The sequence below is a fragment of the Lissotriton vulgaris genome, chromosome 2_1 (genome assembly GCF_964263255.1).
Source record: "Lissotriton vulgaris chromosome 2_1, aLisVul1.2, whole genome shotgun sequence".
Lineage (NCBI taxonomy): Eukaryota > Metazoa > Chordata > Amphibia > Caudata > Salamandridae > Lissotriton > Lissotriton vulgaris.
Window position 1 is genome coordinate 123,896,856 of NC_141687.1, and position 27,932 is coordinate 123,924,787.

The following is a 27,932-nucleotide window of genomic DNA, read 5'->3' on the forward strand; positions in this document are numbered from 1 at the left end:
GAATAACCTCGGTGTGCACAACGGATAGTGCAATGCTGACTGCTGAGTTACGCTGGCCCAGCGTCTCCTTTGCCATCCTTCAGTAAGGCTGGCGCTTTATCTGCATTTTGCAATTGGGCATTGGAACTATACGCAAACCCAGTGATGTGTCCCTGGGAACGCTCTTCCGACGCGTTTCCAGGCAACCTGCCTCTGCCACGGCACGGTTTCCTTACTCTCTGCACTCCTGAGGTGCGTACCCTTCGTCATCAGCTTCTCGTGCTGATCGTCATTTCTGTCTTCTTCGTTACCTGGCAACAAGCAGCAAGCTTTGTTTATTAAAGGGATATCTTGCACTGCTACTTTCAACCGCGGTGACAGCCACACCTTTCCTACAGTATTATCAGCCGCCTCTCCGTCAGGTGATTGGCCTGCACTCGCGGTGACAGGCACACCCAATTAAAGGGCTACTATGCACCCGCACCTCACTACCGCTTTGACAGGCACATCTTTTCTGCAGAATCTCCAGCCACATTTTTTCAAGTGAATGGCCTGCACCTACGGTGATGGGCACATCATCACTGTAAATTCTACGGCAGTTTTGGAGGACATCTTAGGATAGCTGCATTCAATGTGTGCATTTTCATTTAAGCTTGGGACATTTTAGATCAGAACTGTGCTAGTAAATATTGTTGGCACATATCTCTATTTGTAGTTCGCTTAACTGCAACATTGTATTTGATTGCAATGACTCTCATGCAGTGGTAGTCATTTGCCAGGGTTGGTTATGTTAGTTTGGTTTTTCTCCTTCATGGTGCAACAAGAAGTTTTACCTCCACGTCGTTTTTTATCTTCTACAGGTCTTCCTCCAGTTAAATGGGATTTATCGTTAGAAGGTTTTGATACTCATTTAGACAAAATTGATGGTGAGGATTTTTCTCAGAAGAAACAATTTGCCTTATTGCGACACTGTCTAAGCACTGAGGGTAGGAAAGTTTATAAGCATTTAACTGTGGTTGTTGTGTGTAACGAAGATAAAGTAATTTATGGATATGCTTCTGCCAACAAGGCTTTGGATATGAGAAATAAGGAAAAAATAAATGTTATTATGGGGGGGAAACGAGTAAGTGATTTGAGAGGCTTATCACCTACATGTGATGATAGGGCTTTTGAGGATGACATTTTGTGATATCAATTAGTGGAAAAAACTGTCAGAAAAGTAATTCGCTACTGAAACTTTACCATTAGTGAAGGCTTTGAAGATAGCAAAGGTGTGAAAGCTACCATAGAGTACATGGAGCAAATAGCCAGAGCATCCCGGGTACAGTTACTGGGTGTGGATGCTGTGGTTAAGACAAAAGAGAGAAGAGTTGATTCCAAACCCAAGTTCTATGAATGCTACAGGTGTGGTAGCAAGAACCCTCTGGGAAATGCCATTACATATCCGGCTGTGGACAAACTTTGCACCAAGTGTAAGTTTGGCGTGAAGGGGCATTTTGCAAAAGATTGTAAATCTAAAAAATAATTTGGTAAAACCAAACTAATGAAATCTTCATCTGTTAACAGTGTGCTTGAAACTATGTCGGACAGTGGGGAGGAGTGTATTTTGATGATTTCTGGTTTGTTGGTGGAGGGTGAAGAGAATAGCATGGTTCTAAAGATTCAATCAGGCATATTTCAAAAAACAATGTGCCAAGTGGATACCTATGGAATCTCTGTATCTATGATGGCAGATTATGGATCTTTTTTTACCTTGATAGGTCCTGATGAGTAGCAGAAGTCTGACAGTATTGAAGTGAAGAAATCCGGAGTTAATTCAGAAGCATATGTGGTAAACCTGTTGAGGTCCTTGGTGAGTATGAGGCTACGGTGAGTTTCAAAGGACGCAACACTGTGGCTACAGTTTATGTGACAAAGGATGGGGGATGTTTGTTGGGCTGGTTGGAGCAGAAGAAGTTGGTGATCATTTTGGATCCCAATAGTCCTGAACAAGTTTTGCTCAAGGATTAATGCAAATCGGTATGGACGTTAGAGGAACAAGTGTGGGAGAGAGCTTTTTCTGAAGTTTTCAATGAAAAACTGGGTAAGATTAAAGGTTTTAAGTATCGCCGAGTGTTAAAAGGAGTGGAACCTGTGGTTCAGAGCTAAACGGGTACCATTGACCATGAGGCACGAAATGGATGTGAAATTGAAAACCCTATGTGAACAGGGCATCATTGAACCCACCGAGAGTTCTGCGTGGTTGTGCCCTGCTGTTCTTGTACGAAAAGCTAATGGTAGTCTTAGGATGTGCATTGACTTGCGTGATCTAAATAAGAGCCTATGGGTAGATAGGCATTCTTTACCCAACATCACAGAAATGTTGGGTTCACTAAAGGGTGCAAAGGTATTCATATCTAAATATGTCTTCTGCATACCATCAGACAGCCTTGCATAAATATAGTTGTCATCTAACTTCATTTGTTGCTCTGGCGAGAGCTTACAGGTTTAAAAGAATGCCTTTCGGCTTTGCTTCAGCTTCTGCTGTTTTTCAAAGAGTGGTGGAAGCCATGTTGAAAGGTCTTGCAAATGTCATCTTTGTTTTTCAAAGAGTGGTGGAAGCCATAATGAAAGGTCTTGCAAATGTCATATGCTTTCAGGATGATATTTTGGTATACAGGAGCAATATGGAAGATCACAATGAACTTTAGGTAAAGTTCTAACCATCTTAAGGGAATGTGGTGTTAATTTGAAAGCTGCTATGTGCAAGTTTGCAATAACCTCTGCGGATTATTTGAGGTTACAAGTTGTCTGCCCAAGACATTGAACCCAAAGAAAGTTTGGTGAAAGCTATTAGTCATTTTCCGGTGCCACGGAATAAGGCTCAGCTTTGTTCTTTCTTTGGCATGTTGGAGTTTTATGCCAGGTTTATTCCTAATTGCAGTGACAAAACTTTTCACACATGAAAAAGAATCAGCAATTTTTGTGGACAGTCAAACCCAGGAATTTGACAGTATCAAGCAGGTGTTGGCCAATGCCATTCCATTACAGCCGTTTGAGACCTGTAATTCCTCGATTGTGGTGACAGATGCCAGTTAGCATGGGTTGGGTGCTGTTCTATTGCAAAAAAAAGGATGCGGTTGTATTGTTTGCTTCTAGAGCTTTACGCCATGCGGAATCCTCCTAATCTGTAATCGAAAAAAGTGTTGTCTGGAGCCCATGAGGAGCATTTGGGCATGAGAGCCATGAAAAGAAGGATCAGAGAAATGTTTTGGTGGCCGGGAAGGGATCGATCTGTGGAAAATTTTCTAAGTGAATGTATGCTGTGTGCCGTGAGTGCCAAATCACAGGTTACCTTTCCCACTCATTGGGGGCTATTCCCTTTCCTGAGAAACCATGGTCCAAATTTGGTTTGGATATTATTGGACCTATGCAGGTGTTGAGTGAGAGGTACAAGTATGGTCTGCTGTTGGTTGATTATGGAACCAAATGTTTGGAAGTCAAATTTGCAAGAGTGGCCAAAAATGAGTAAGTATCCATATTTTTGGCAATCCGTTTTTGTAAGGGAAGGCGCTCCTGCGGAACTAGTCATGGATAATGGGGTGCAATTTGTTTCCAAGATTTTCAGGAATTTTTATTTAACTGGGGCATAAAACATATCACATCTTTGTATCACCCTTGCATCAATGGCCTACTTGAGTGCTGGAATAGAATTATAAAGGACAATATTCAATGGAGTGTGGTCAGTGGGTTGGATTGGTATGCTGAACTAAGAAATGTGTTGTGGCCGCTGCGAACCACTCCCAGTGTCACCACCAATATGTCACCATTTGCATTATTAAAAGGTAGATTTGCCTCCACCAAGTTGGTCAGACCATGGATGGGTAATCAGAAGTTGTCTGATGTGAAACGTTAACAGGTTGCCGAGTGAGAAAGTCCATCACAAATATGTGAGTGAGGAAAAGACCAAAGGAAGAGGTCAAGCCAATTCCAGAGTGGGTGATTGGGTAAAAGTTAAACTTCCAGGTTTTATTTCAAAGGGCAAATGTACGTTTTCTAAGCCTGTGAGCATCAAAACTGTTAAGGACTGAGTTGTCCAACTTGAAAATGGCAGGTGGAGGAATAAAGAAAAGTTATCCATTCAAAGTCAAATGAGGAATCCAGGTGCAATTGTAGGACAAGACATACGTTTGTCTTCTAAGGAGGAGGAGAGGTTTTTGAGATCTCAAAGGGAAAGAAGACTACCTGTTTGGCATAAGGATTATCTCTAAGTGTTGGTGTTATTGCTCGTCAATTGGGTTATGATAATTTTTGTGCTTTCTGGTATTTTGTTATAAAGGTTTAAAGTAACTACGAGTTGTTGGTTAAATGGGGTTACGTGTGTATGTAAACCAGTTTTATTTTGCCATTAGGGGGAAGATGTGTTGGGAACTCTTCTAGAACTCAGGGAAGGTGCTGGTGCCACCATGACATGTCGTCAAGGTTGAACCTGTAATGTGAGAAAAGTGTTTGCTTCTGGCAGTAGCCTGTCGTGTCCGATCAGTGTATTTCAAGAAGAATAAATACCTACAAACCTCCTCTGCAACCTCCTGGACTTTTTACTTGGGTCCTGGAATTGAATGTTGGAGCCAACTTTGGTATTTTGTGGGCATCATCATCATCATCGACATGATGAGGAAGAGACTTCAATGTTCAGAGTGTGACTCCCCTATAAAATGGCACAGGTTTTTCCTCTGCATCATCCTCCTTAACCGTGGTGAAAAATGTTCCTAGTGGGTCGATCCATATATACCATCTAAGAGAAAATGGAGCTTCATTCACAATGAAGGGTGGTGTTAGCACAGAGGTTTTCCCACAGCAATAAACATGTACTATTGTATGTGCACTCAGTCCACAGTTTTGCAGATGCAGCATGTGCCATCCCACTAGCATGAGCAGCCTACTGTCCAATAACCATTTGTAGTCAGATGTGCTCTCTCATACGACTGATGAATCGTAGAACAACCAGGGTTCCTTACTGTACTGTTATCTGTCTCTGCAAGCTCCAGACAGGATTATTAACCAAACAGTATGTGTAGGAAAGTGCCCCTTTTTGCAGGGTTACCCATCACTTTTTGCCTGCCACTTGATGCACTTTGACTTGATGTGCCCCGGGCCCCTGTCAATCAGGTTCCCAGGGCCTGTGTTCTTTCCCAAAACTGTACTTTTGTACTCACAATTGGCACATCTCTGGCCACAGGTAAGCCCCTTGTAAAAGGTACCATGGGTACTGTGACCATGGAAGGCCCCTAAGGGCTGCAGCACCTATTGTGCCACCCTTTGGGGCCCTGCACCTTGACACACACACTGCCTTTTCAGGCTACATGTTTTGGTGCATATAAAAGTGAAGTCAACATGGCACACATCTCTGTGCACCATGCCTACAACCCACTGCCTGTGGCCTAGGTAAGTCACCCCTCCAGAAGGGTGCAATAGACCACAGGTGAGGGCACTGTTGCCTGATCCATGTACCCCTACAGCGTCTTTGTCCATTCTTAGACATTGTAAGTGCAGTAAAGCCATAATGAGTATATGGTCTGGGAGTTGGTCACTATGAACTCCACAGCTCCATAAAGGCTTTACTGAAACCTGTGAAGTTTGGTAGTAAACTGCTCAGCACATTAAACCGACACTGTTGTCAGTGTGGGTTTTAATGTAAAATGCACTCAGGGGGCATCTTAGAGATGCTGCCTGAACACGACCTGCCCTGGTGTGGTTCCTGAATGGCTACCTGCCATTTGCCAACACCAGACAGATTTCTGGACCTTTGGGTAGAGGGCCTCCTCTCTCTGGGTCTAGAAACAAATCCCATACTGGGCAGAGGTGTCATGCCTCCTCGCCCATGATGGGCTGGGTCCACGAAGGGGGAAGCTTCAGATGCCTGCCGCCTTTGTTAGCTGACCCTATCTTTTGCTGTCCCCAGCAACTGGCTCCCACAGTTTCTAACCCCCACTTTGGGTAGGAGAATCAGCAGGGAAACCAAGTTCGGGAGAGAGTGTGTGCTCACCTTGCCAACCCCCACCCCTCAGGTGGGAGAGGCGAGGTGACACACATTTCTCTCCTGCCTGTGGTTGCCCTCAGGAAACCTCCTTGCCGGAGCCTGCAGCTTTTCTTCCAAACCGGAGATCTCCATTGACAACTGCAGGGCTTCCTATGTTCCCTTGGGACTTGTCATTCTGCCGCCTCTGTGCCACTGGTGGTGCAGCTCCTGTGCTGATTGTTGGCCCCTGCAGTGCTGATCTTAACCCCAAGGCGCTTTGCTCCCACACCTGAGTGGCCTGCTCATAAGCAGCCCCTAACTAACGGCCACCCTAGCCCAATTGGCTAACATTGGGCTCCTGCACTCTGCACCCAGCCAACCCAATGCCGCTAGTGGTGCGAATTGAGTGCCTCCTTGAACCTTAGTTCTACCCCAATAAGCTATTCTTGCAGGTCGTTTACTTACCTGCAAACCAATATTATTCTTTCCTCCCATAGGAACCTATGTTATGATTTTCCTCTGAAAATGCTCCAAGCGTCAACCTATTTTTGTATGGAACAAAAGTAAATGTGCTCAAAACGTGAAATTGTCTTACTTATCTTGGTATTATAGGGTCCATGGTGTGATATCTAGGCTTATCCGCCTGAGTAGTCAATGTAACGAAAAAGTAACGCAAAAGTAATCAAAAGGAATCTCAATGTATTTTGAACTGTTTTGAAAGTAAATACAAACCTGGAACAATTCTAGTTCCATTCACAATTGCATCCCTGTGTACAGCCTTGCATTTGAAAGTATATGTTATCTAACTATGCTAAGTACTACTTAGTTCTAGATATAAAACATAGGTATACATTTTTATACTTACCCAATTGGTCTTCAATCTGTCTCAGAATGTCTGACATCAGCCTTGAGTAAATGAATACAATAAATGAATAAATGCTTAACACACCGTCCTGATAAGCCTAGCTGCTCGACCACACTACCACAAATAGAGCTGTTAGAGATTATCTCATTTAGCCTCTGCGATACATCTGGGAATCCACTGGACTCTGTGCACACTATGCCTTACTTTGGTTTAGTTTATACAGAGCCAGCTTCCTAGTGTGCAAGGAGGGAACCTGGGTTTTCTCTTACATTTTTCACTGCCTCGCAGGAAGCAATGGAAATGCCACTTGTCCACTTCCATTACTACCAGCGGGAATAATACCACAGTGTAATGTTAGTATTCCATTTTTAATCCAGGATTTTTAAACCCTAAACTACATGAATCTATTAATGCCTCTGATCTGGATTTTTGGGAATCTGGTCAATAGTTGTGGAAGAAATGCAGAAATAATCGCAGAGCTAGCTAGTTAAAGATATATCTTTTGTTGCAATTGACTTGGGAAGAAAGTATCTGATTCATTCATTTGCATATATATTGTATTAACATGGTATAGATGATCACCAGAAAGCAGCGAGCTCTAGCTAGAGATAACCACAAAGGATTTAATGCCTTAATCTCGAGGGAGTACTATTCATGTGTGTTTACTTTTTTTCAGGGGAATGAGAGGTTTGCAAGAGAAGCCTTCATGATGCTTTAAAAGAGAAGTAAAGACATCACCTGTAAGGTGTTTGTGTGTATAGACAGAAAATAGTGAGGGGGTTCTGTAATGAGGTCTTTGAACTATTCTTTTTTTAGCTTTTTTCTTTTATTCTGGGAGTGTAGGCTGTGGTCAAATGTTGAATGTGGTTTGGAAAGATAGTCCTGGTGAAATGTATAATGTTGTTTGTCTTTGGTAACTTGAGTTCATAAGTTTTAAATAAACCTTTCTTTTTCACTTAGGAAGATGTATGCATGTTTTGTCTTTTTCGTTTCACAGTGGTGCAGGAAGGCATACGTCAAACGTTTTTCTTCCTTGTCAGATGCTTTTAATGTACACTCATTGTATAATTTAATTTGCAACACTTCAAACAGCAAACTGTGTACCGCTTTGTCTTGAGGGCTGTGATGTCTCACACATTTGGACTGTGGCTCTGTGTGGAATGTGGCAAAATCTCATTAAGGTTTAGGCGTTTAAAAATATATACAAGTATTTGACAGAAACTTGCTGCTTCCCTGTGTGATACCTGTTCGTTCATCGTCAGTGCAGGAATGATGATGCCACCTATGTAGGATTTAATAACAATCAGATATATGTTAATTATCTTCCACTTTTCTCTGCAATTTGCTACATTTCTGGGTCTAAATCTTACTTTGTTGCCTGGGCAGCAGAAATATAGTAACTCGTGTATTCCTCTTTGAGGAATTTTCAGTTTTTAGCCTGGCTTGACTTTCAGGAAACTTTTTTATGAAGCTGTTTGCCATTTTCACAGGGCTTGTTCAGCTGCCCGTTCTTTCTAACGCCTGCAGAGCACGAAACTGAATTGGACACTCCTTCCTGGTTTATTAACTTTTCTCCTTAAATCTTCTTTCTATTTCAGATTTTTCCAAGGGGTTTAAATGTCCTCTAGTGGTCGACCACATACAAAATGAAAAGATAACTATATGCCAGCATTGTGTACGGTAAAGGGCATGATGTATAGACCTGCCTGGCACTTAAAAAAAGCTAATGCCGGAGCAAAACAATAGTTGCCTACAGTGCCTTTAACAAGATTGGTATTATGAGTGACCCAACTGCTGAAGCAGAGGGTAGCGTGTCACGTTGCCAAGTATGGAGAATTATCACTGCAATGTACCGGGCTCAGCACAATGGAACATCATGAAATTCAGAAAAAAGTTTCAAGACAACTCTCTTCTCCAAGTTGTTCTATGATACACCCCCTTCCAATTCCCTTTGTAAGTAAGTAGACCAGTAGTGCACAATATGCTACACTACTTTCTAGGTAATATTAAACCATTTACCGTCATGCCCTGATGTGTATCAGCCTACAACTGTATTTCTTCTATTTTAATACAACTTTATTTTTTCAATTTTAATTATGTATCGCATCAAACCAATATCGCACGTCAAATGAACAAAATAAGTATGAAGCGCTTTTACCAAAACATCACTAATGCCCCATTAAGTCATTATTTGTATGCCAGCAGAACATGACGTCCTTTCTAGGCATTTTTTCAAATGCTAACTTTTGACTGCTGTCGGCAAACTTCTGTGATCACCTAAAATGAAGTTTTTGCGACAGAAAATAAACATATTATTTGCTTCTTAACTTGCAGTAAGAGAGATTTTCCGAGGGTGAGCCTGAAAAGTTTGGGAATAACAACTCTGCCCTGTAAAGCAAGGAACGGCTTTCCTATTTTGGAGCTGGCAGATTTGAAGAACGTATAGATTTGAAAAAAGGACCCTATTTAAAAAGAAAAGAAAATCTCTGGCCCGAGCTCAGGTCCTTCTCACATTGATAACATGTTATCAGAATGTGATCTTTGTTTTTGGTATCAAGTGCAAAGTTGGAATGAGTTGTTAAGAGACGTTGCCACACCGGATATTATTTTTGCCTTTATTTAAAATATACACTTTGGTCGAGTTACTTCTACCAGAGTGCTGCTACGTACACCTCAAATGAAATATTAGTTACAAAAACAAGTTTTTTTAGTGCTGTGAATTAAGCGCTTTTTTTACGCACGTGTTGTCCCGTGTCTTGAAACCCTGCTCACTGTGGGTAGAGCACCACTAAAATGTGTCTAATTTCGCCGCTATAGACGTTCGTATTTGTATGAAGTTGTAATGTATTTCATGTTTTTTTCTGTTTCATAGACACCAGCCCAGCGACGTGCGTCACTATTGAATGCACTGCATGTTAAACATGTTGTCGTGTTTTCATTTTAGTATTTGTTTTGCTTGAATCGGTACTCACGCGCGCTGCCCAAATCTGAGCTGGTACACAGGCACTCTAGGCGCCTGTATTTATGCATATTATTTTCCGCTACTATCCATTGCGGCCGGGTCTCTGCTGCTTGGGCTTCGGGTCCCGGCGTCCGGCGCGCTCGGAGCCCGTGTGAACCTTCGCCTGAGCCGCTCTGTGCCGGGCTGAGGGAGCTGCGGCGCGCGGATCCCTGTCTGGAATGGAGGGCGCGTGGACCACAGCTCGCGACCAGGAGGAGGCAGCGTCAACAGCGGCTGTCTAGGCCTGAGCGCCGCGGCCCACAGCCAGGCCGCCTTCCCTTGCGCTCCACTCCGCTTTGAGGGCGGGAATTCCTGCTCCGCGTCTTGCTGTCTTCCCTCCGCCCTCCCTCCCTGCCCCGCCTGCTCCCTCCCTTCCCGCTGAACTCCAGCCCCTCTCTATCAGCCGCTCACTCCGTCTCAATATGTCTCAAGATGGCGGCCAATGTGGGATCGATGTTTCAATATTGGAAGCGCTTTGATTTACAGCAGCTGCAGGTCAGCATATCTTCCTCTCTCCTTGCCTTCTTGTCGCCCGGGCCCGGGGGCTCCCGCCGGCCCGCTGCGGGGCTCGGTGGCCCTCCGGAAGACCAGTGCTGGGCTCGGGGCCTCCTCTCATTGATAACGTTTTATCAGAAATTGATCCTCTTTGTTCAATTCATCGATCAGCCAAGATGGCGCCGGGGCTGCGGGAGCTGCGTTCCCCAAGCCCGGCGCCGCTCTAGCAGCCGATAACCGTCTCTTTTCCACTCGTTGGCCGCTCTGTTTGGTGGACTTTATCTTATTTTCCGCCTTTTTGTGTATTTTGACGATTTATTTTCTGTTTCTCCTCGCTGCCGGCCGCCGCTTCCTCCACTCAGCCGGAGCCTTATTCGAAGACCAACCACCCCTCACAGAAACGCGTCATTTATATATTTTAAATGTTTATGCTGTGAAATGTCCTATTACGGTTCTGGATTTGTGTGTTTTTATTCACCCGCTGAAATGTTTTGTTGATTTTAGACTGTTTTAGAGAGCGGGGGTTTGTTTACATTCAGGAACTGATATTTTTAAACTTTTTTTTTCCACAGCAAAATTGATTTTTAACAGATACTAGATTGTTTTATATTTTTAAGGACATGGATGGAGTTTGTTAATTTACTATGAAAAAAGTTTGTTCGCTACGCGTGCTTTACTTGTCTTTGAAAAGTAGTTGTGCTGTTAGTCTTGTAAAGGTTGAAGTACTCGCCGGGCGTTCAGCGGGGTTGTGTTCTTTGCATGGCTGTGAGGGTTTAGGGTGCAGTTTTAGAACTGGATTAGGGGGCTCGTGCAGATTTTTTGTTGTTTTTTGAAGGGCATATTCTCTATGCTATACCTTCACGACAATTATAATATCCATTTACTACAGCATTCTTTCGAACTCAGGAGTTTCCGTATGGCAGTGCTAATGAAGGGTGGGGTTGCTGAAAGTGGGCAGTTGGAGTCCCTCGGAGGGTAACGATTGGGGGGGGGGGGGGGGGGGGTTCCTAGTTATTGAATATTATGTTGGTCGCTCGGCGGTTTCTCCCCTGGGTTCAGCCAGCAGCCGATAGGGCTCCTGGGAACGTTGCTCCCTGTACCCATTGCATTGACCATGCCCGAACCCTATGGAGAGGGGAGGGGGGTGTACAAGGTGTGTTTTTTAGATATAGAGCTCCCTATCGATCCATTGAGGAAGATGGGCTGCATACCACCCCTCCCCCGCCGCCTTTTCGCAGTCGCTTGATTTCTACTTGCACTTGACCGGAGCCTCCTGCCCCACTACCCCTTTCCGATTCTCACTCGGGGGAGCTTCTGTGTCGCATCTTTAGGGCATGGGAGGATGTTTCCAACTATAGGGGAGTGTGTGGTGGATCGAGAGTCGCACCTCTGGTTGTGGGTCACTGTGTCCGGAGTAGTTAGCGCTGGTGAGGGAGGCTGGCCGTATTTTTGTGCGATGTCTGTTTGGGAGGCTGTGGCATTATTTGTTCTACCAAGAGCCCTTTAATAACCTTTTCCCCACTGGCTTCCAGTCTGTGGTGGGGGTCGGGGGTTCGTTAGACCGAGGTTGCCATGCTACGCTTGTTTTGGGGGACGGGATAGCGATGGCTGGTCTTATTTTTTGATGTACTTATAATGAGGTGGATTGAGTCCATGGCGGGAGCATGGTAATTTATTAGCTGGGGGTGGTTAAGGGTAGTGGGTAGAAGCTGCCACTCGTTTCTTTTTGAGAATTGGGTGTCCTTTTGCTCTGCACTTGGGACACTGGCCTACAGTGTGGGAGAGGTCTCCGCGTCGGTTTAACTGCAAGGGCTCAGACTGCTGTATGGAGGATGGGAGCCCCCCGCCCTTGTCTTGTCTGTGGGGATCCCTCTGGACACAGGTGTCCGGGTTTAAGCCGCCCTCCCCGCTGTCTGCCTGCCCAGACTGTCCTTGCAGCCCTGAGGAATGTGCCCTCAGTGTGGGAATCCGGCTCCGGCCCCAGACGGCAGCCACAGCGCAGGCTCCGATCAATAGACATTCACACAAACTTCAGGGGGCAGCACCAGGACACAAAGCGGCGTGTTTATCATCGCTTGTCACAGACACGGCTCGCGGCTTTTACGGGGACGCTTGAAATCGGATTTTTTTTTCTTTTTTTTTTTTTTAACCCTCATTAGATGCTAGGATTGCTTGTCCTGTCTGAAATCATGCCCCTTAACAGCTGTTGCTGAACCTAGTAAACAAAGGGATCAAACTGTAAATTTCAGGATCCTTTTCGTTGTCCTTTGTGATTTTATTTTTGTACTTGATGACTTTTATTTTGGATCAGAATTTGAAGTGGAACGGTTTACCGCAAACTGTACATGGTTGTACATCGCTTAAAACACACCTTTGTCGGACTTTTAATTTGTTAACTCATGTAAACCTGAACTCAAATTATATTGCTATTTTGGTTCGGGAGTAAGAAGTTGATTGTGACAAATGATGTATCATTTAGATTTTAGTTATCTGGCAACTGCCTTGAATTTAATAAAAGAACACGTTGCGCTGGAACCTGCTATACATTTTGCTACTGCAATTTTGTGAACCGCGAAACAATTTTTTCCAAATATTTGTATCTGTGGACTCATTTGTATGTGCACGTTTAGTTCGCAAAAGAAAACAACACTACCAGACTTTTTTTGGTCTAGTTGTAGGTGTAATACAGTGATAAAATATATAGATAGTTCTGTAATATCGGAACGGCACGGTCCGTTTTTTTTCTTCGCATTTTTAATCGATCTGTAATACATACAGAGCAGCCTTTCTTTATACTGGTTTGGTGCCACATGCACGTAAGCGTCAACACAATTTATTCTTATAAGACTTTTATCTGTATATAATTCACATAATGATGCCGTTTTAGCTTTACACTAACTGTACTAAACTTGAGTTTGACGATTGACTTTTTTTAAGGGGCTCTTATTTTATGTATGTTTTCTGAAATTATGTAGGACTTTGTTGTAATCTGGTTGTGTTCAACACGAGCGAGCTAGTTTTTTTGTATATATCATGCCCTTAGGTTAACCTCTGAAAGTTAATTGTACAATAGCAAACTTTTAATATTTGCCTTCTTGCCTGAAATATTGGAAGTGAAATGTGCTATGTGGTCTTAACAGTTTGTATGCCAGAAAAAGTGTATCCGTGGTGATTCCAGCCTTTGAAACAGTAAAGCACTATAGTAGAAAATAGAGCTGTAATGGAGTGTTTACATTTCATGGGTTTGCAGAGCGTGAAATTAGCAGTGGTGTAAGGTCACCGAATGCCATCTTCATTCTCGGAGGGACCATCGGATGCCCTTCTATGGTCTATGGCTGTTCGCACCAATGCTCACTCTGCAACCCATTTTATTTTATTCTCTAGTCCCAGAACTTTAAATTACTAGGGTTGATAAAGAACATGCTAACTGGTACTGACTTAAACGATCGTGAAATGTGGCCCCTCATCAGTTTTAGAATACATTATGCGTTGGTGGTATACATTTTCAGCACACGTTTGATGACTTGTTTAAAAAAACACAAAAAAACAATGTAACTTTTTTTTGGAGAATTGTATTTGTAAAACGTCAATTTGAAATGCCTACCACCATGAACTGTAAAACTGTTCCAAACACTTTAGGGACTCTTTGACCAACTGGAGAAAAAGCGAAGTTAGTTTATAAAGTGACAGACATAAAATGCGACTTACCGTGCCCCAGATTTAGTGTGTTCGAGGAGAAAAAGCGAAGTTAGTTTATAAAGTGACAGACATAAAATGCGACTTGCCGTGCCCCAGATTTAGTGTGTTCGAGGAGTAGGCCCTATTTATTGCACCTGAAAAAATTATCTGACTCTTAGGCGTTCAGAATTCATCATGTGCAATAAATAGCTTCTATTCCAATTCTTGAGGGATAACCAGCAAATTTTGGCGTGGTCTACAGTTTACAGTGAACACCATGATGTTTTCCCTTTACTTACGATGTTGTATAAGTTTATACTTGTAATGCGTGATAACACTTTTACATGCCCACCAGCCTTTTCTGAAATCCTTGTTCTGTGTCTTTTGGTTGTAGACGTCTGTACTGTAAAACAAATAGTATGTGGTTATAATTTGTTGCAAGCATTATGGAAACCTTTTAGAATATGTGGTAAAGCGCAGGTGCATGTACTTCTGTAGACCATTTCATTAGTGCATAGAAACAATATTGGAAATATCCACTTATCAGCCAATATCAGATTTGTTGGGAGAGTAGAAAGAAAGCTGAAAAGCTGCTTATCTTATTCAAATTTTGTTGTTGTTGTTGTTGTTTGTGCCTGGTTGCAGTTGATGCTCTAGTTGCTTCGTGCACTGCTGCAGTAGGTATTGTGAGATTTAAAAAAAGTCAAGTGTAATGTTTTGCTACACGACTGATGTCATGCTCTCATTACAGGCTGGTGAATAATGTTACAAATTGTAGAAAAAGAGGTAGGATTTTAAAAACACCTGCTGTGATGGGTAGTGGCAACGTGAAAGTTGGCCCCTGAATAGTTCACGTACAACCTACTGCATCTAAAAGTGACTGCCTCCCATTTCCTCATTGTAGTCCTTTATAGAAGGAGGAATTATCTCATAAACCAAACAGTTGATGATTGGAAAGCAATGCCTCTAACCAATTGATGCATGGACTGTAGCTCGCACCATTAGAAATAACTTTTAGTAAACACCCTCTGGGATTACTACATTTTAGTCGTATTGAGAGAATGGTTTTATGCTATGTAGTACCTTGACTGCAACGGAACGGTAGTCCATAAATGGGTACTCAGTCTTGGGCGTCTAGTTGACTAGATGGGAAGTTCATAGCAGAAGACCTTAGTGGAGATGACAGGGCCACAGAGTCGTGCAGTTAGGAGCAAGGGAGGATCGAAGAAAAAATCGAGAGGGGGGAGCTAATCCATTTGAAAGTAATTTCTGGATTATGAGCATCAAAGTTCTGGTGATGAAAATGATTGCACTGCGATTGGCTGTGATATGTCTGTTTAGTGCAGAGATCTTCAAACTTTTTGATGCCGAGACCCCCTTGTAAAACCTTTTTAGGCGTAAGGACCCCCTTCCGACAAAAGTTTCTTGGTACTCCTCATTATCAACTTTTGACAACCATAAATGCGCCTGTTAGACCTCATCAAATCCCTCCATCATTCATCCACCCACACTTTCATCCTCATCCATCCACCCTTTCATTTTTCCATCCATACATCCACCCTTTACCCATCCACCCTTCCTTCCATCCATCATTCATCCACCCACCTTTTCACACATTCATCCACCCACCTTTTCACACATTCATCCATGTAACCTTTTATCCATTCATACATCCATCCACCCTTTCATCTTCCCATCCTTCATCCACCCTTTCATCCTCCCATCCATACATCCTTCACCTATCCACCCTTTCATCCATCCACCCACCCACCCTTTCATCCATCCATCTACCCATCATTCATCCCCCCACCTTTTCACACATCCATCCATCATTCATCCATCCACCCTTTCATCCATCCTTCATCTGTCCACCCTTTCATTTTTCCATCCATACATCTATCCATCACCAATCTTTCCTTCATCTATCCACCCTTTCATCCTTCCATCTATCCTTCATCCATCCACCCTTTCATTTTTCCATCCATACATCAATCAATCAATCATAGCATTTATATAGCGCACTACTCACCCGGAGGGTCTCAAGGCGCTTGGGGATGGGGGGTCTGCTACTGCTCGAACAGCCAGGTCTTGAGCTGCTTCCTGAAGGCGAGGTGGTCTTGGGTCAGGCGGAGGTAGGTCGGGAGGGAGTTCCAAGTCTTGGCGGCCAGGTGGGAGAAGGATCTTCCTCCTGTTGTGGCTCTTCGGATGCGGGGGACGGCGGCGAGGGCGTGGCTGGTCGATCGAAGGTGGCGTGTGGGAGCGTAGAAGTTGAGGCGGCTGTTGAGGTAACTCTGGCCTTGGTTGTGCAGGGCTTTGTGTGCGTAGGTGAGGAGGCGGAAGGTGATTCTCTTGTTGACCGGGAGCCAGTGCAGGTCTCTCAGGTGTCTGGAGATGTGGCTTCGTCTGGGGATGTCGAGGATGAGTCTTGCTGAGGCGTTCTGGATTCGCTGGAGTCTCTTCTGGAGCTTGGCGGTGGTTCCGGCGTAGAGGGCGTTGCCGTAGTCCAGGCGGCTGGTGACGAGGGCCTGGGTGACCGTCTTCCTGGTCTCGGTGGGGATCCACCGGAAGATCTTACGTAGCATGCGCAGGATGTTGAAACAAGACGAGGAGACGGCGTTGACTTGTCTGGTCATGGAGAGGGAGGAGTCCAGGATGAAGCCCAGGTTGCGTGCGTGGTCTGTTGGTTTGGGTGCGGAGCCCAGGGCGGGTGGCCACCAGGTGTCGTCCCAGGCGGAGGGCGAGGAGCCCAGGATGAGAACTTCCGTCTTGTCTGAGTTCAGTTTCAGGCGGCTGGTCATCATCCATTCGGCTACGTGTTTCATCCCTTCGTGTAGGTCGGCTCTGGCAGTGGCGGGGTTGTTGGTCAGGGAGAGGATCAGCTGTGTGTTGTCGGCGTAGGAGATGATGTTGAGGTTGTGTTGGTGTGCGATGGCCGCAAGGGGGCTCATGTAGACATTGAAGAGGGTGGGGCTGAGCGAGGAGCCTTGAGGAACGCCGCAGATGACTTCGGTGGCCTCTGACCTGAACGGAGGTAGGCGGACTCTCTGTGTTCTTCCAGCGAGGAAGGAGATGATCCATTCCAGTGCCTTCTCCTGGATTCCGACATTCCTGAGGCGTTGCACTAGGGTGCGGTGGCAGACAGTGTCGAATGCCGCGGAGAGGTCTAGGAGGATGAGGGCCGCTGTTTCTCCGCTGTCAAGCAGGGCACGGATGTCATCGGTGGCAGCGATGAGGGCGGTCTCGGTGCTGTGGTTGGCCCTGAAGCCCGACTGTGAGGGGTCGAGGGATCCATTCGTCTCGAGGAAGGCGGCCAGCTGCTTGTTGACTGAATTCTCAATGACTTTGGCTCGAAACGGGAGGAGCAAGATGGGGCGGTAGTTCTTGAGTTCGGTGGGGTCTGCTGTTGGTTTCTTTAGTAGAGCGCTGAGTTCGGCGTGCTTCCAGCTCTCAGGGAAGGTTGCGGTGTCGAAGGAGGTGTTGATGATGTCCCGTAGCTGGGGTGCGATGGCGGCGTCGGCTTTGTTGAAGACGTGGTGAGGGCAGGGGTCGGTTGGAGATCCGGAGTGGATGGAGTTCATTGTGCGGATGGTGTCTTCGGTGTTGATTGGGGTCCAGGCGCTGAGGGTGGTGGTGGGGGGCGTTGGTGCGGTCATGGGGAGCGTTGGTTGTGTGCTGAAGCTGTTGTGTATGTCAGCGATCTTGTTGTGGAAGTAGGAGGCGAGGGAGTTGCAGAGGTCTTGTGATGGGGTGATGTCGTTGATTCCGGCGTTGGGGTTGGAGAGCTCTTTCACGATGTTGAAGAGTTCCTTGCTATTGTGTGCGTTGGTGTCCAGTCTTTCCTTGAATGATGTTTTCTTGGTGGCGCGAATCAGTTGATGGTGTTTTCGAGTGGCGAGCTTGAGGGTGGTCATGTTGTCCGGTGTTGGGTCTCTTTTCCATGCTTTCTCGAGAGCTCGGCAGTTCTTCTTGGAGCTCTTGAGTTCGTCGGTGAACCAGGATGCTTTCTTGCTGCCGGGTCTGCTGGGCGGGGTCCTCAGTGGGGCGAGGTCGTCTGCGCGGTTGTCTGCGGCCTGGCTGGGGTTCGCGGAGCTGGCGGGAGGGTGCTGGTTCAGGGCTGCGATGAACTGGTCGGCCGTGATCTTGTTCCAGCTTCTTCGTGCAGCCTGTTGCTGGTGGTGGTGGATCGTGGTCCTTCTGAAGCTGAAGTGGACGCAGCTGTGGTCCGTCCAGTGGAGTCCGGTGGCGTGGCTGAAGGCGATGTCTTTGCTGGATGAGAAGACGGCATCGAGTGTGTGTCCGGCGAGGTGGGTGGGGGTGGTCACCAGCTGCTTGAGTCCGAGGTTGGCGAGGTTGTCAAGCAGGGTGGTGGTATTGCGGTCATTGTTGTTCTCCAGGTGGAAGTTGAGGTCCCCGAGGAGGATGTAGTCAGCGGAGGGGAGGACGTGCGGGCTGATGAAGTCGGCAATGTCTTAGCTGAATTGTGTGCGGGGTCCCGGGGGACGGTAGATCAGGGTGCCTCTGAGGGTGGTCTTGGGGTCGGTGTGGATCTGGAAGTGCAGGTGTTCGGCGGTTGTCAGGGTGTCGTCGGTCGTGATGCGGATTGTGTTCCTGTGGATGATGGCGATGCCTCCTCCCGTATGGTTGACGCGGTCCCTCCGGGTGATCTTGTATCCGTCCGGGATGGCGATGGCGTTGTCGGACGCTGAGGAGGCGTTAATCCAGGTTTCCGTGAGGAAGGCGACGTCTGGAGATGTGGTGTCGAGGAGGTTCCAGAGTTGAACGGCGTGTCTGTGGACGGAGCAGGTGTTGAGCAGGATGCACTTCAGGTGGTTGCTGCTGGTGTTCGGCTTGGTGGGTGCTGGTGTAGTGCAGGTCCGGATGCATGTGAACTTGCAGGCGTGGCAGCTGAAGGGTCCGTGGGTGCGTCTCGGAGTGGCTCGGTAGCATCCCGGGGCTCGGCCGGTGTTGAGTGCGTTGAGGGTGGCGGCGTCGTACGTCCGGCGGGAGGGGTGGCCTATGCGAGGGCCAGGGGTCCTGGCACTGGGCGCGGTCCAGGCGCGGACGGGCGTAGACGGGCTTACCTTTGGTGCACCTTCGGCGCTCAATCGGTGCTCCCGCTGCGCGGTCGCTCTGGGGACGTCATAAGAAGGGAGCCGGTCGGGAGGGTCTGCGGGGAGGCGGGAGCGAGAGCCAATCGGCTGGCGGGGGGCCGGGGCCGCGGGCTAGGGCGGCGGGAAAAGCTGGAGCGGGCTTGGCGGCCCTCGGGTGGCTGGGGCTGCGGGAGGCTGGTGTGGGCTCGGTGGCCCTCGGTGGCTGGGGCTGCGGGAGGCTGGTGTGGGCTCGGCGGCCCTCGGGTGGCTGGGGCTGCGGGAGGCTGGTGTGGCCTCGGCGGCCCTCGGGTGGCTGGGGCTGCGGGAGCAGGCACAGGCACAGGAGCGTGGGGGTAACCAGGCCTTTACCCACCCATCCACCCTTCCTTCCACCCACCCATCATTCATCCACCCACCTTTTCACACATTCATCCATCATTCATCCATGTAACCTTTTATCCATCCACCCTTTCATCTTCCCATCCTTCATCCACCCACCCTTTCATCCTCCCATCCATACATCCATCCACCCTTTCATCCATAATCCATCCACCCACCCTTTCATCCATCCACCCTTTCATCCTCCCATCCACCCTTTCATCCTCCCATCCATACATACATCCTTCATCCATGCACCCTTTCATCCTCCCATCCATACATCCATCCTTCATCCATCCACCCTTTCATCCTTCCATCCATCCATCATTCATCCATCCACCCTTTCATCCATCCATTCACCCATCATTCATCCACCCATCTTTTTACATATCCATCCATCCACCCTTTCATCCATCCATCCTTCATCCGTCCACCCTTTCATTCTTCCATCCATACATCTATCCTTCATCCATCCATCCTTTCATCCTTCCATCCATACATCCATCATTCATCCATCCACCCTTTCATCCATCCATTCACCCTTCATTCATCCACCCATCTTTTTACACATCCATCCATCATTCATCCATCCACCCTTTCATCCATCCATCCTTCCGTCCACCCTTTCATTCTTCCATCCATACATCTATCCTTCACCAATCTATCCTTCATCCATCCACCCTTTCATTCATCCATCCATCCATCCACCCTTTCATTCATCCATCCATCCATCCACTCATCATTCATTCATCCACCCACCTTTTCACACACCCATCCATCCTTCAGCTTTTCATCCATCCATCCACCCATCATTCATCCACCCACCCACCTTTTCTGTGCCTCTCTCTGCGGTGTCTTCATTCTTCTTTCCCACTGATGGGAGGGCATCTCTGTGCCTCCCTGCTGGGGGCGGGGGACGTGTCACGGGACCCACAGCTCCAGGTGCGAAACATCCATTGAACTCAAAGGGCTACGCTAACGCCACTCCCCCACCCCCCCCCCCCCCCCCAACTACCCCCAGCTCGTGTATGTGAGCCCAGCTGTAACAGCTTCAGGGACACACACACAGTCACACACAAGTACTTGACAGGTCTTTAAAAGACCTTTTACTTGTTAATGAGGCGTTGATGTTTTTCTCCGCCGTGAGCACCCTCGGCCCAATGCCAGGCAGGAACTGCACTCTGTAGAATCTGCGACCCCCTTCCCAGGACTCCACGACCCCCCTGGGGGTCGCGCCCCACAGATTGAAGACCGCTGGTTTAGTGTGTGGTGGAAGCTTCGACTTCTGCTCCGTATATTGTTGGAAGCTCGTGCTATGGCTGTCTGTACTGTTAAGCCTGAAAGAACCTATGCATTAAATAAAAGACAAAACTAAGAAGATTGAGGGAAGATTGTTTTGCCTCCAGTATAGCGTAAAAGGTGTACTATAATTTCTTCTACAAAGTCTGTCAAATCCACTGCTTCTCCATCTGGTCCTGGTTTTGTGCCTGTCCAGTTGGTGCCTGCTGGTACTAGTACTCAATCCCTAGATGGCACAGACCTTTTCCATTCCACCTTTCTAGATAATTTCCTGCCTAGATTTGTTGATGCTTTGAAGTCTCTTGTCACCAATCCGTCTTGGGGCGATCAAACGAAGATTGTTTACAAATATGCAAATGCCCATTCTCCTAGTGAGAAACACTCTGAAGGTCACTGAGCTATGACCAGTATGCCCAACAATGGGTTGAAGGCATAGTGGGTGATTTTAAGGTGCCATGTTTCTGTGCCTACATTGAGCTCGAGGGGGAGGATTGCCCCTTCAGGAACTGTCGCCCATCAGCTTTATGATGCTGACATGCCAGGGGAATCCAATAATGGGAGAGTTATTCCGGGATAAGCTGGCACAGCTTCACCCAATGATCTTCCAGCTCTCGTAGCAACTGTTAGCCAAAAGGGGCATGGGGGCGAGTATGTGTGTAGTACCTGGCTCCATGATTCCCGACAATGTTGTACTTAATCTTCCAGCAGCTGCAGCCCATGGACAGTACGGATGGTGAATGCTCCTCCCCTCTCCCCTGATGTGTCAGTCAATACTCCCAGCTTAAAAATGAAATAATACATTGGCTTCATTCCAAAACCAGCCTTTCCCTTTTGGAAGCCCATAATGTCTTGATGGTACGTTTTGTTAAATGGGTTGGTTCACCTATCATGGATTTGGACGGTGGCTGTGTGGTAATTAATTTGGATGTGATAGTTTGGCACAAAGATTTAGCCTAACGCAATCTGATGAATTATTCACTGGGTTCCATCAAGTTATTACCCCTTGGGTTTTCCTATAGGCACTCGCAGGATAACGTCAATTTAGCCCGTCTATTTCCCAGTGCTCTTCTTCCTTATGCCAATTTTACTAATCTTTCTGACGTTTACTGACAGTCCATAATCATCCTTTCTACACTTGCTCAGATTGGGCCATTGGTCATGTCTTCGACCCAAGATCCATCACAGTAATAGAACTGAGGATGATTCAGCTCAAAACCCTATATTGTAAATGGCAGCCCCCTTATTAACAAGGAAAATATAGGCATCACATCCATCGTAAATACATGGAGATGATGGATGAGGCACTGAAACTTTTCAGATACTCACACCCAGTCACAGATCTGGGTTGAATCCCACTTCGTTCTTTAGCTCACTTCGCTACCCCAGTTCAGACACAGCTGTATGCAAATGCGTCTTGACCCTGTGCCTCATGGGAACAGTCCAGCCCGAGCTGCCAAGCCATGTCTTCCCTGGATCGGAAAATCCATCTTACCAACGGGTTCTTATTCCATGTCTTTAAATTGGTGCCTCCCTGTTGGGAAGGAAAATTTGGACATCAAAATTATACCAACTAGTTTTTTGTTGTTGTTGTTGTTGCAAGACTTTATTTGCAGTTGACAATTACACAGTACATCATTTGCGTGTATAGAGGACATTGGCACGCCTTAGTCATTCCGATGTTCGTGATACACAGCTATTCAGCCGACAACCTTCCGGTCCGGCAGCGGTTAAGATCATGGTGCGTCAAGCTTTCCATCAGTGTATTCAGAATTAATAGTCCTTACTTTTTAACTATTTGTTTTGATTTGAAACAGAACTATAGACTCATTAGGAACATTAAACAGTTTAGTAGAGCTTCAATACACGGACAATCATCTATATCAGTGGGGCTTTACTGATGTACTACGCTGTATTCTTACCCATGACTTCCCCATGGTGTCCTAGCATCACACCCATATCCCTCCCAGCATCCCGTCCATGGGTATGTGTTAGTTTCAAGGTTCATCCTCCTCATCAGAGCTATCCTCTCCTTCCTCCGGCAATGGTTCACACAGGTCACCTCTATACTGGTTCCAGGGTAACCAGATCCTGTTCCATTTGCGAGGGTTGGCCCTTATTTTATAGACCGCTCGGTAAACATCAATTTGTCCATGTGTTTGCACCACTGTGCCAATGTCGGTGCGTCTGCCGCCCCCCATTTTTAGGTCTCGCCTGGACATCGCATCCGAAGGATGCGTCCAGGCTGGAGACTTATAGTCGTCTGACACGGGGGAATGAGGGACACGAAACTGTGACGAGCGGCTGGATTGAGCTGCGTGCACGCGCGTCAACATTCACGCATGCGCACATCACAGCCACACGCATACACAGCACTCACGCATGCGCACATACACACGCATACACAGGCACACCCCCGTCACCTACACGCATACACAGAGACCCCTCCACACACACCAGCCCCTCTCCTCTCGGCTCCACACACACGCACACACACTTACACAGACACGCAGGCACCCAGACAGGCAACCCCCCCCCGTCACACACACACGCATACACACAGACTCCAGGACACATACACATACACACACACATGCTCACACACATACACAGTCCGCCGCCGCGCGCGCACACAGATGCCCCCCCCCCCCCCCCAACAAGGCGAAGCCCCACTCACCGGCATCCTCAGTGCAGCGGCTCCCACCGGCAGCAAGACTCTTCTTCCCTTCTTCGGCACCGGGGCGCAGGGTAGGCTCCTGCCTGCTCCGGTGCGCCAAACAATCGCGGCTCTTCCGTGGGAGGCGGGGTAGGCTCCCGCCCTCCTACTTCCGGTTGTCCCGCCCGGCCTGCCTGACTTCCTGTTCGCAGGCCGGCGCAAAACGAAAGCGGGAGTCCGCCGTAATTGCTTACCTTAGGGCATAGCTTTCCAAACTATGTGTCGCGACACGGTACTGTGTCGCCTGACATGTATGGGTGTGTCGCGCAACGGGGCTCTAATCAAGCATGTCCTTCTATCTGTCTGTCTGTTTAAAACTTAAGACTTAAAGATTTAAGACAGACATACTTTATCGTGCATCAGTGAGGCTGAGGCAGAAAAGGAGCGTGTGTGCTCGGCGGTTTCCTTTGCCTTGGTGAATGCGCAGTGAGTATTTTTTATAAAACTGTAAAATACTTGAATCAAATGCGCATCACGACGTCTGCGCATGTCCGTGACTTGGTATGATACAAGGAGGCAGGAGAGGAGAGTGTGCGAGCGGCCGTTTTCCTTTGCCGTGCATGTTGTTTTGCCAAGCGTGTTGTTCGTTGAGGGTGGAATGCGCAGTGAGTTTTTTATGAGAAAATTATTAGGTACAATTGCACGGACTTGATTCCTGGAGTACACCCTGTCCACGCACAGAGGACTCCTGAGCCGTGGATGGATCTGGTTTCCCAGGCGACCGATGGCCGGGTTGTGTGCCTGGCCCTCTCCATCAAGTCTTCGTCTGATCTGTTTTGATAAGGACGGGTCGGGTGGGTTCGTTGTTATGGGTGATTGATTTTTTTTTTTGTAAGTACATTCCTCCAAGATACAGTGAAGCGTTTAGTACTTTGGTATTGCGGGTACATTTTGTCTCTTACCTCGTAGCTTCTAATCTACGGCCTTGTGCTGTTGCAGGAACATATCATTTTGCCATTTTGTTCAGACATTGACCAAGCTTAGCTCCTCTGACATAAACCAGTGCACGCAGAAGAGGTACCCGTTTTATGCCACAAAAGGAACAGTAATGATGAGTGCAGAGTGAGTGCAGAGTGACAGTGAGTGCAGAGTGCATGCAGTGAGTGCAGAGTGACAGTGAGTGCAGAGTGCATGCAGAGTGACAGTGAGTGCAGAGTGACAGTGAGTGCAGAGTGACAGTGAGTGCAGAGTGACAGTGAGTGCAGAGTGACAGTGAGTGCAGAGTGACAGTGAGTGCAGAGTGAGTGCAGAGTGACAGTGAGTGCAGAGTGCATGCAGTGAGTGCAGAGTGACAGTGAGTGCAGAGTGCATGCAGAGTGACAGTGAGTGCAGAGTGACAGTGAGTGCAGAGTGACAGTGAGTGCAGAGTGACAGTGAGTGCAGAGTGACAGTGAGTGCAGAGTGCGTGCAGAGTGACAGTGAGTGCAGAGTGCGTGCAGAGTGACAGTGAGTGCAGAGTGAGTGCAGAGTGACAGTGAGTGCAGAGTGACAGTGAGTGCGGAGTGACAGTGAGTGCGGAGTGACAGTGAGTGCGGAGTGACAGTGAGTGCGGAGTGACAGTGAGTGCGGAGTGACAGTGAGTGCGGAGTGACAGTGAGTGCGGAGTGACAGTGAGTGCGGAGTGACAGTGAGTGCGAAGTGACAGTGAGTGCGAAGTGACAGTGAGTGCGAAGTGACAGTGAGTGCAGAGTGACAGTGAGTGCAGAGTGACAGTGAGTGCAGAGTGCGTGCAGAGTGACAGTGAGTGCAGAGTGACAGTGAGTGCAGAGTGACAGTGAGTGCAGAGTGACAGTGAGTGCAGAGTGACAGTGAGTGCGGAGTGACAGTGAGTGCGGAGTGACAGTGAGTGCGGAGTGACAGTGAGTGCGAAGTGACAGTGAGTGCGAAGTGACAGTGAGTGCGAAGTGACAGTGAGTGCAGAGTGACAGTGAGTGCAGAGTGACAGTGAGTGCAGAGTGACAGTGAGTGCAGAGTGCGTGCAGAGTGACAGTGAGTGCAGAGTGAGTGCAGAGTGACAGTGAGTGCAGAGTGACAGTGAGTGCGGAGTGACAGTGAGTGCGGAGTGACAGTGAGTGCGAAGTGACAGTGAGTGCAGAGTGACAGTGAGTGCAGAGTGACAGTGAGTGCAGAGTGACAGTGAGTGCAGAGTGACAGTGAGTGCAGAGTGACAGTGAGTGCAGAGTGACAGTGAGTGCAGAGTGACAGTGAGTGCAGAGTGACAGTGAGTGCAGAGTGACAGTGAGTGCAGAGTGACAGTGAGTGCAGAGTGACAGTGAGTGCAGAGTGACAGTGAGTGCAGAGTGACAGTGAGTGCAGAGTGACAGTGAGTGCAGAGTGACAGTGAGTGCAGAGTGACAGTGAGTGCAGAGTGAGTGCAGAGTGACAGTGAGTGCAGAGTGACAGTGAGTGCAGAGTGACAGTGAGTGCAGAGTGACAGTGAGTGCAGAGTGACAGTGAGTGCAGAGTGACAGTGAGTGCAGAGTGACAGTGAGTGCAGAGTGACAGTGAGTGCAGAGTGACAGTGAGTGCAGAGTGACAGTGAGTGCAGAGTGCGTGCAGAGTGACAGTGCGTGCAGAGTGACAGTGCGTGCAGAGTGACAGTGCGTGCAGAGTGACAGTGCGTGCAGAGTGACAGTGCGTGCAGAGTGACAGTGCGTGCAGAGTGACAGTGCGTGCAGAGTGACAGTGCGTGCAGAGTGACAGTGCGTGCAGAGTGACAGTGCGTGCAGAGTGACAGTGCGTGCAGAGTGACAGTGCGTGCAGAGTGACAGTGCGTGCAGAGTGACAGTGCGTGCAGAGTGACAGTGCGTGCAGAGTGACAGTGCGTGCAGAGTGACAGTGAGTGCAGAGTGACAGTGAGTGCAGAGTGACAGTGAGTGCAGAGTGACAGTGAGTGGTGAGTGCAGAGTGAGTGCAGAGTGAGTGCAGAGTGAGTGCAGAGTGAGTGCAGAGTGAGTGCAGAGTGAGTGCAGAGTGAGTGCAGAGTGAGTGCAGAGTGAGTGCAGAGTGAGTGCAGAGTGAGTGCAGAGTGACAGTGAGTGCAGAGTGACAGTGAGTGCAGAGTGACAGTGAGTGCAGAGTGACAGTGAGTGCAGAGTGACAGTGAGTGCAGAGTGACAGTGAGTGCAGAGTGACAGTGCGTACAGTCACTCAGCACCACCACATTATCAGTCAGAACCACCACAGCATCACTCAGAACCACCACAGCACCACTCAGCACCACCACAGCATCACTCAGCATCACTCAGCACCACCACAGCACCACCATAGCACCACTCAGCACCACCACTGCATCACTCAGCATCACCACAGCCCCATTCAGCACCACCACAGCATCACTCAGCACCACCACAGCACAAATATGTTCTCTCAATGTTTCAAGCTTTATTACAAATGTCACAAAAAGATGTTAATATTTCACTTCTGTTCTTGGATTTTGTTACAATAAAATACACTGAACATAATCTTCACAAAAGTTATTTACAAAAGTTTAAGCTATTGCCATTATAAATTACAATCACTTTTATTAAGTATTAAAAAAAATTAAAAGCCATTGTTATTTGTAATATCAATACATCTAAGTCACGTAAATACAAATGTTGCATTACAAATGCTATAGGTGTCACATTTGCGAAAGTTATAACTATTGGCATTGTAAATGACAAAGCTATTAATTTAGCTATTTTCAAAACCAACACATAAATGAACGTTTGGTGAATTTCCATTAAAATATTTGACTTTTTTACTAAGATATTATTATACTGTTTTATGCAAACAAAATTTAGATACTGCATAAATAACTTTAATAAAACATATTTTATATGAAGCTTTTTATGTAAAAAAAAAAATATAGCATAAAGCAAAAAACAATTGCCATTTACAATGCTAATAGCTCAAACTTAAATAATGCGAGACCTATTGCATTGCAAATGCTTGTTGTGCTATGTCGCGCTTGGCCACCATCGCTCCTATCACCACCCACTGTTGCCCATGTCTAGGTAGATCCGTCCTCCCCCACACATTCAATAAGCAAACCCTCGGGTCTGGTGTAATTGAGACTTCCAGTGTTTGTGAAATGGTCCTCATAATTCGCCTCCAGTATTCGCTAATGACCGGACATCCCCAAAGTGTGTGTAGGAGTGTTCCTTCCTCTCCACAGCCTCTCAGACAATTCGGATGCTGCGCCCTGTGTATCCTACACAAAGCGGTTCTAGTGTAATAGACCCTATGGAGTATTTTGAATTGTACTAGGCGGAATCGGGCCGATACTCCGGCCTCTCTCGGGGATGCCAGTGCGGCATTCCAGTCTGTTTCATCCATTTCTCCTAACTCCGTCTCCCATTTATCCCGTAATTTAATTAGTGGGTCCGGTAGATTATATAACAGTTTTCGATAAGTGAGTGATGTAGCTCCTGTTTGCATATAATCAGTGAGCA

The 27,932-nt window shown here is 47.2% G+C and overlaps 1 protein-coding gene and 1 long non-coding RNA gene across 5 annotated transcripts in view; one reads left to right on the top strand and one right to left on the bottom strand.

Moving 5' to 3' along the window:
* LOC147729682 (uncharacterized) overlaps window positions 1-9,966 on the bottom strand; it is a 214,770-nt gene extending 204,804 nt beyond the window's left edge. For both annotated transcript variants that reach the window (XR_015308340.1, XR_015308339.1), the window contains exons 1-2: window positions 9,815-9,966; window positions 6,843-6,883 (exon numbers count right to left, since the gene is read on the bottom strand). This is a non-coding gene — a long non-coding RNA (uncharacterized LOC147729682). The remainder of the gene's footprint in view (window positions 1-6,842; window positions 6,884-9,814) is intronic.
* A 241-nt stretch (window positions 9,967-10,207) lies between these two features.
* CUX1 (cut like homeobox 1) overlaps window positions 10,208-27,932 on the top strand; it is a 1,218,817-nt gene continuing 1,201,092 nt past the window's right edge. For all 3 annotated transcript variants that reach the window (XM_086954570.1, XM_086954568.1, XM_086954569.1), the window contains exon 1: window positions 10,208-10,338. In XM_086954570.1, the coding sequence (XP_086810696.1) occupies window positions 10,276-10,338 (63 nt within the window). In that variant the 5' untranslated portion in view covers window positions 10,208-10,275. The remainder of the gene's footprint in view (window positions 10,339-27,932) is intronic.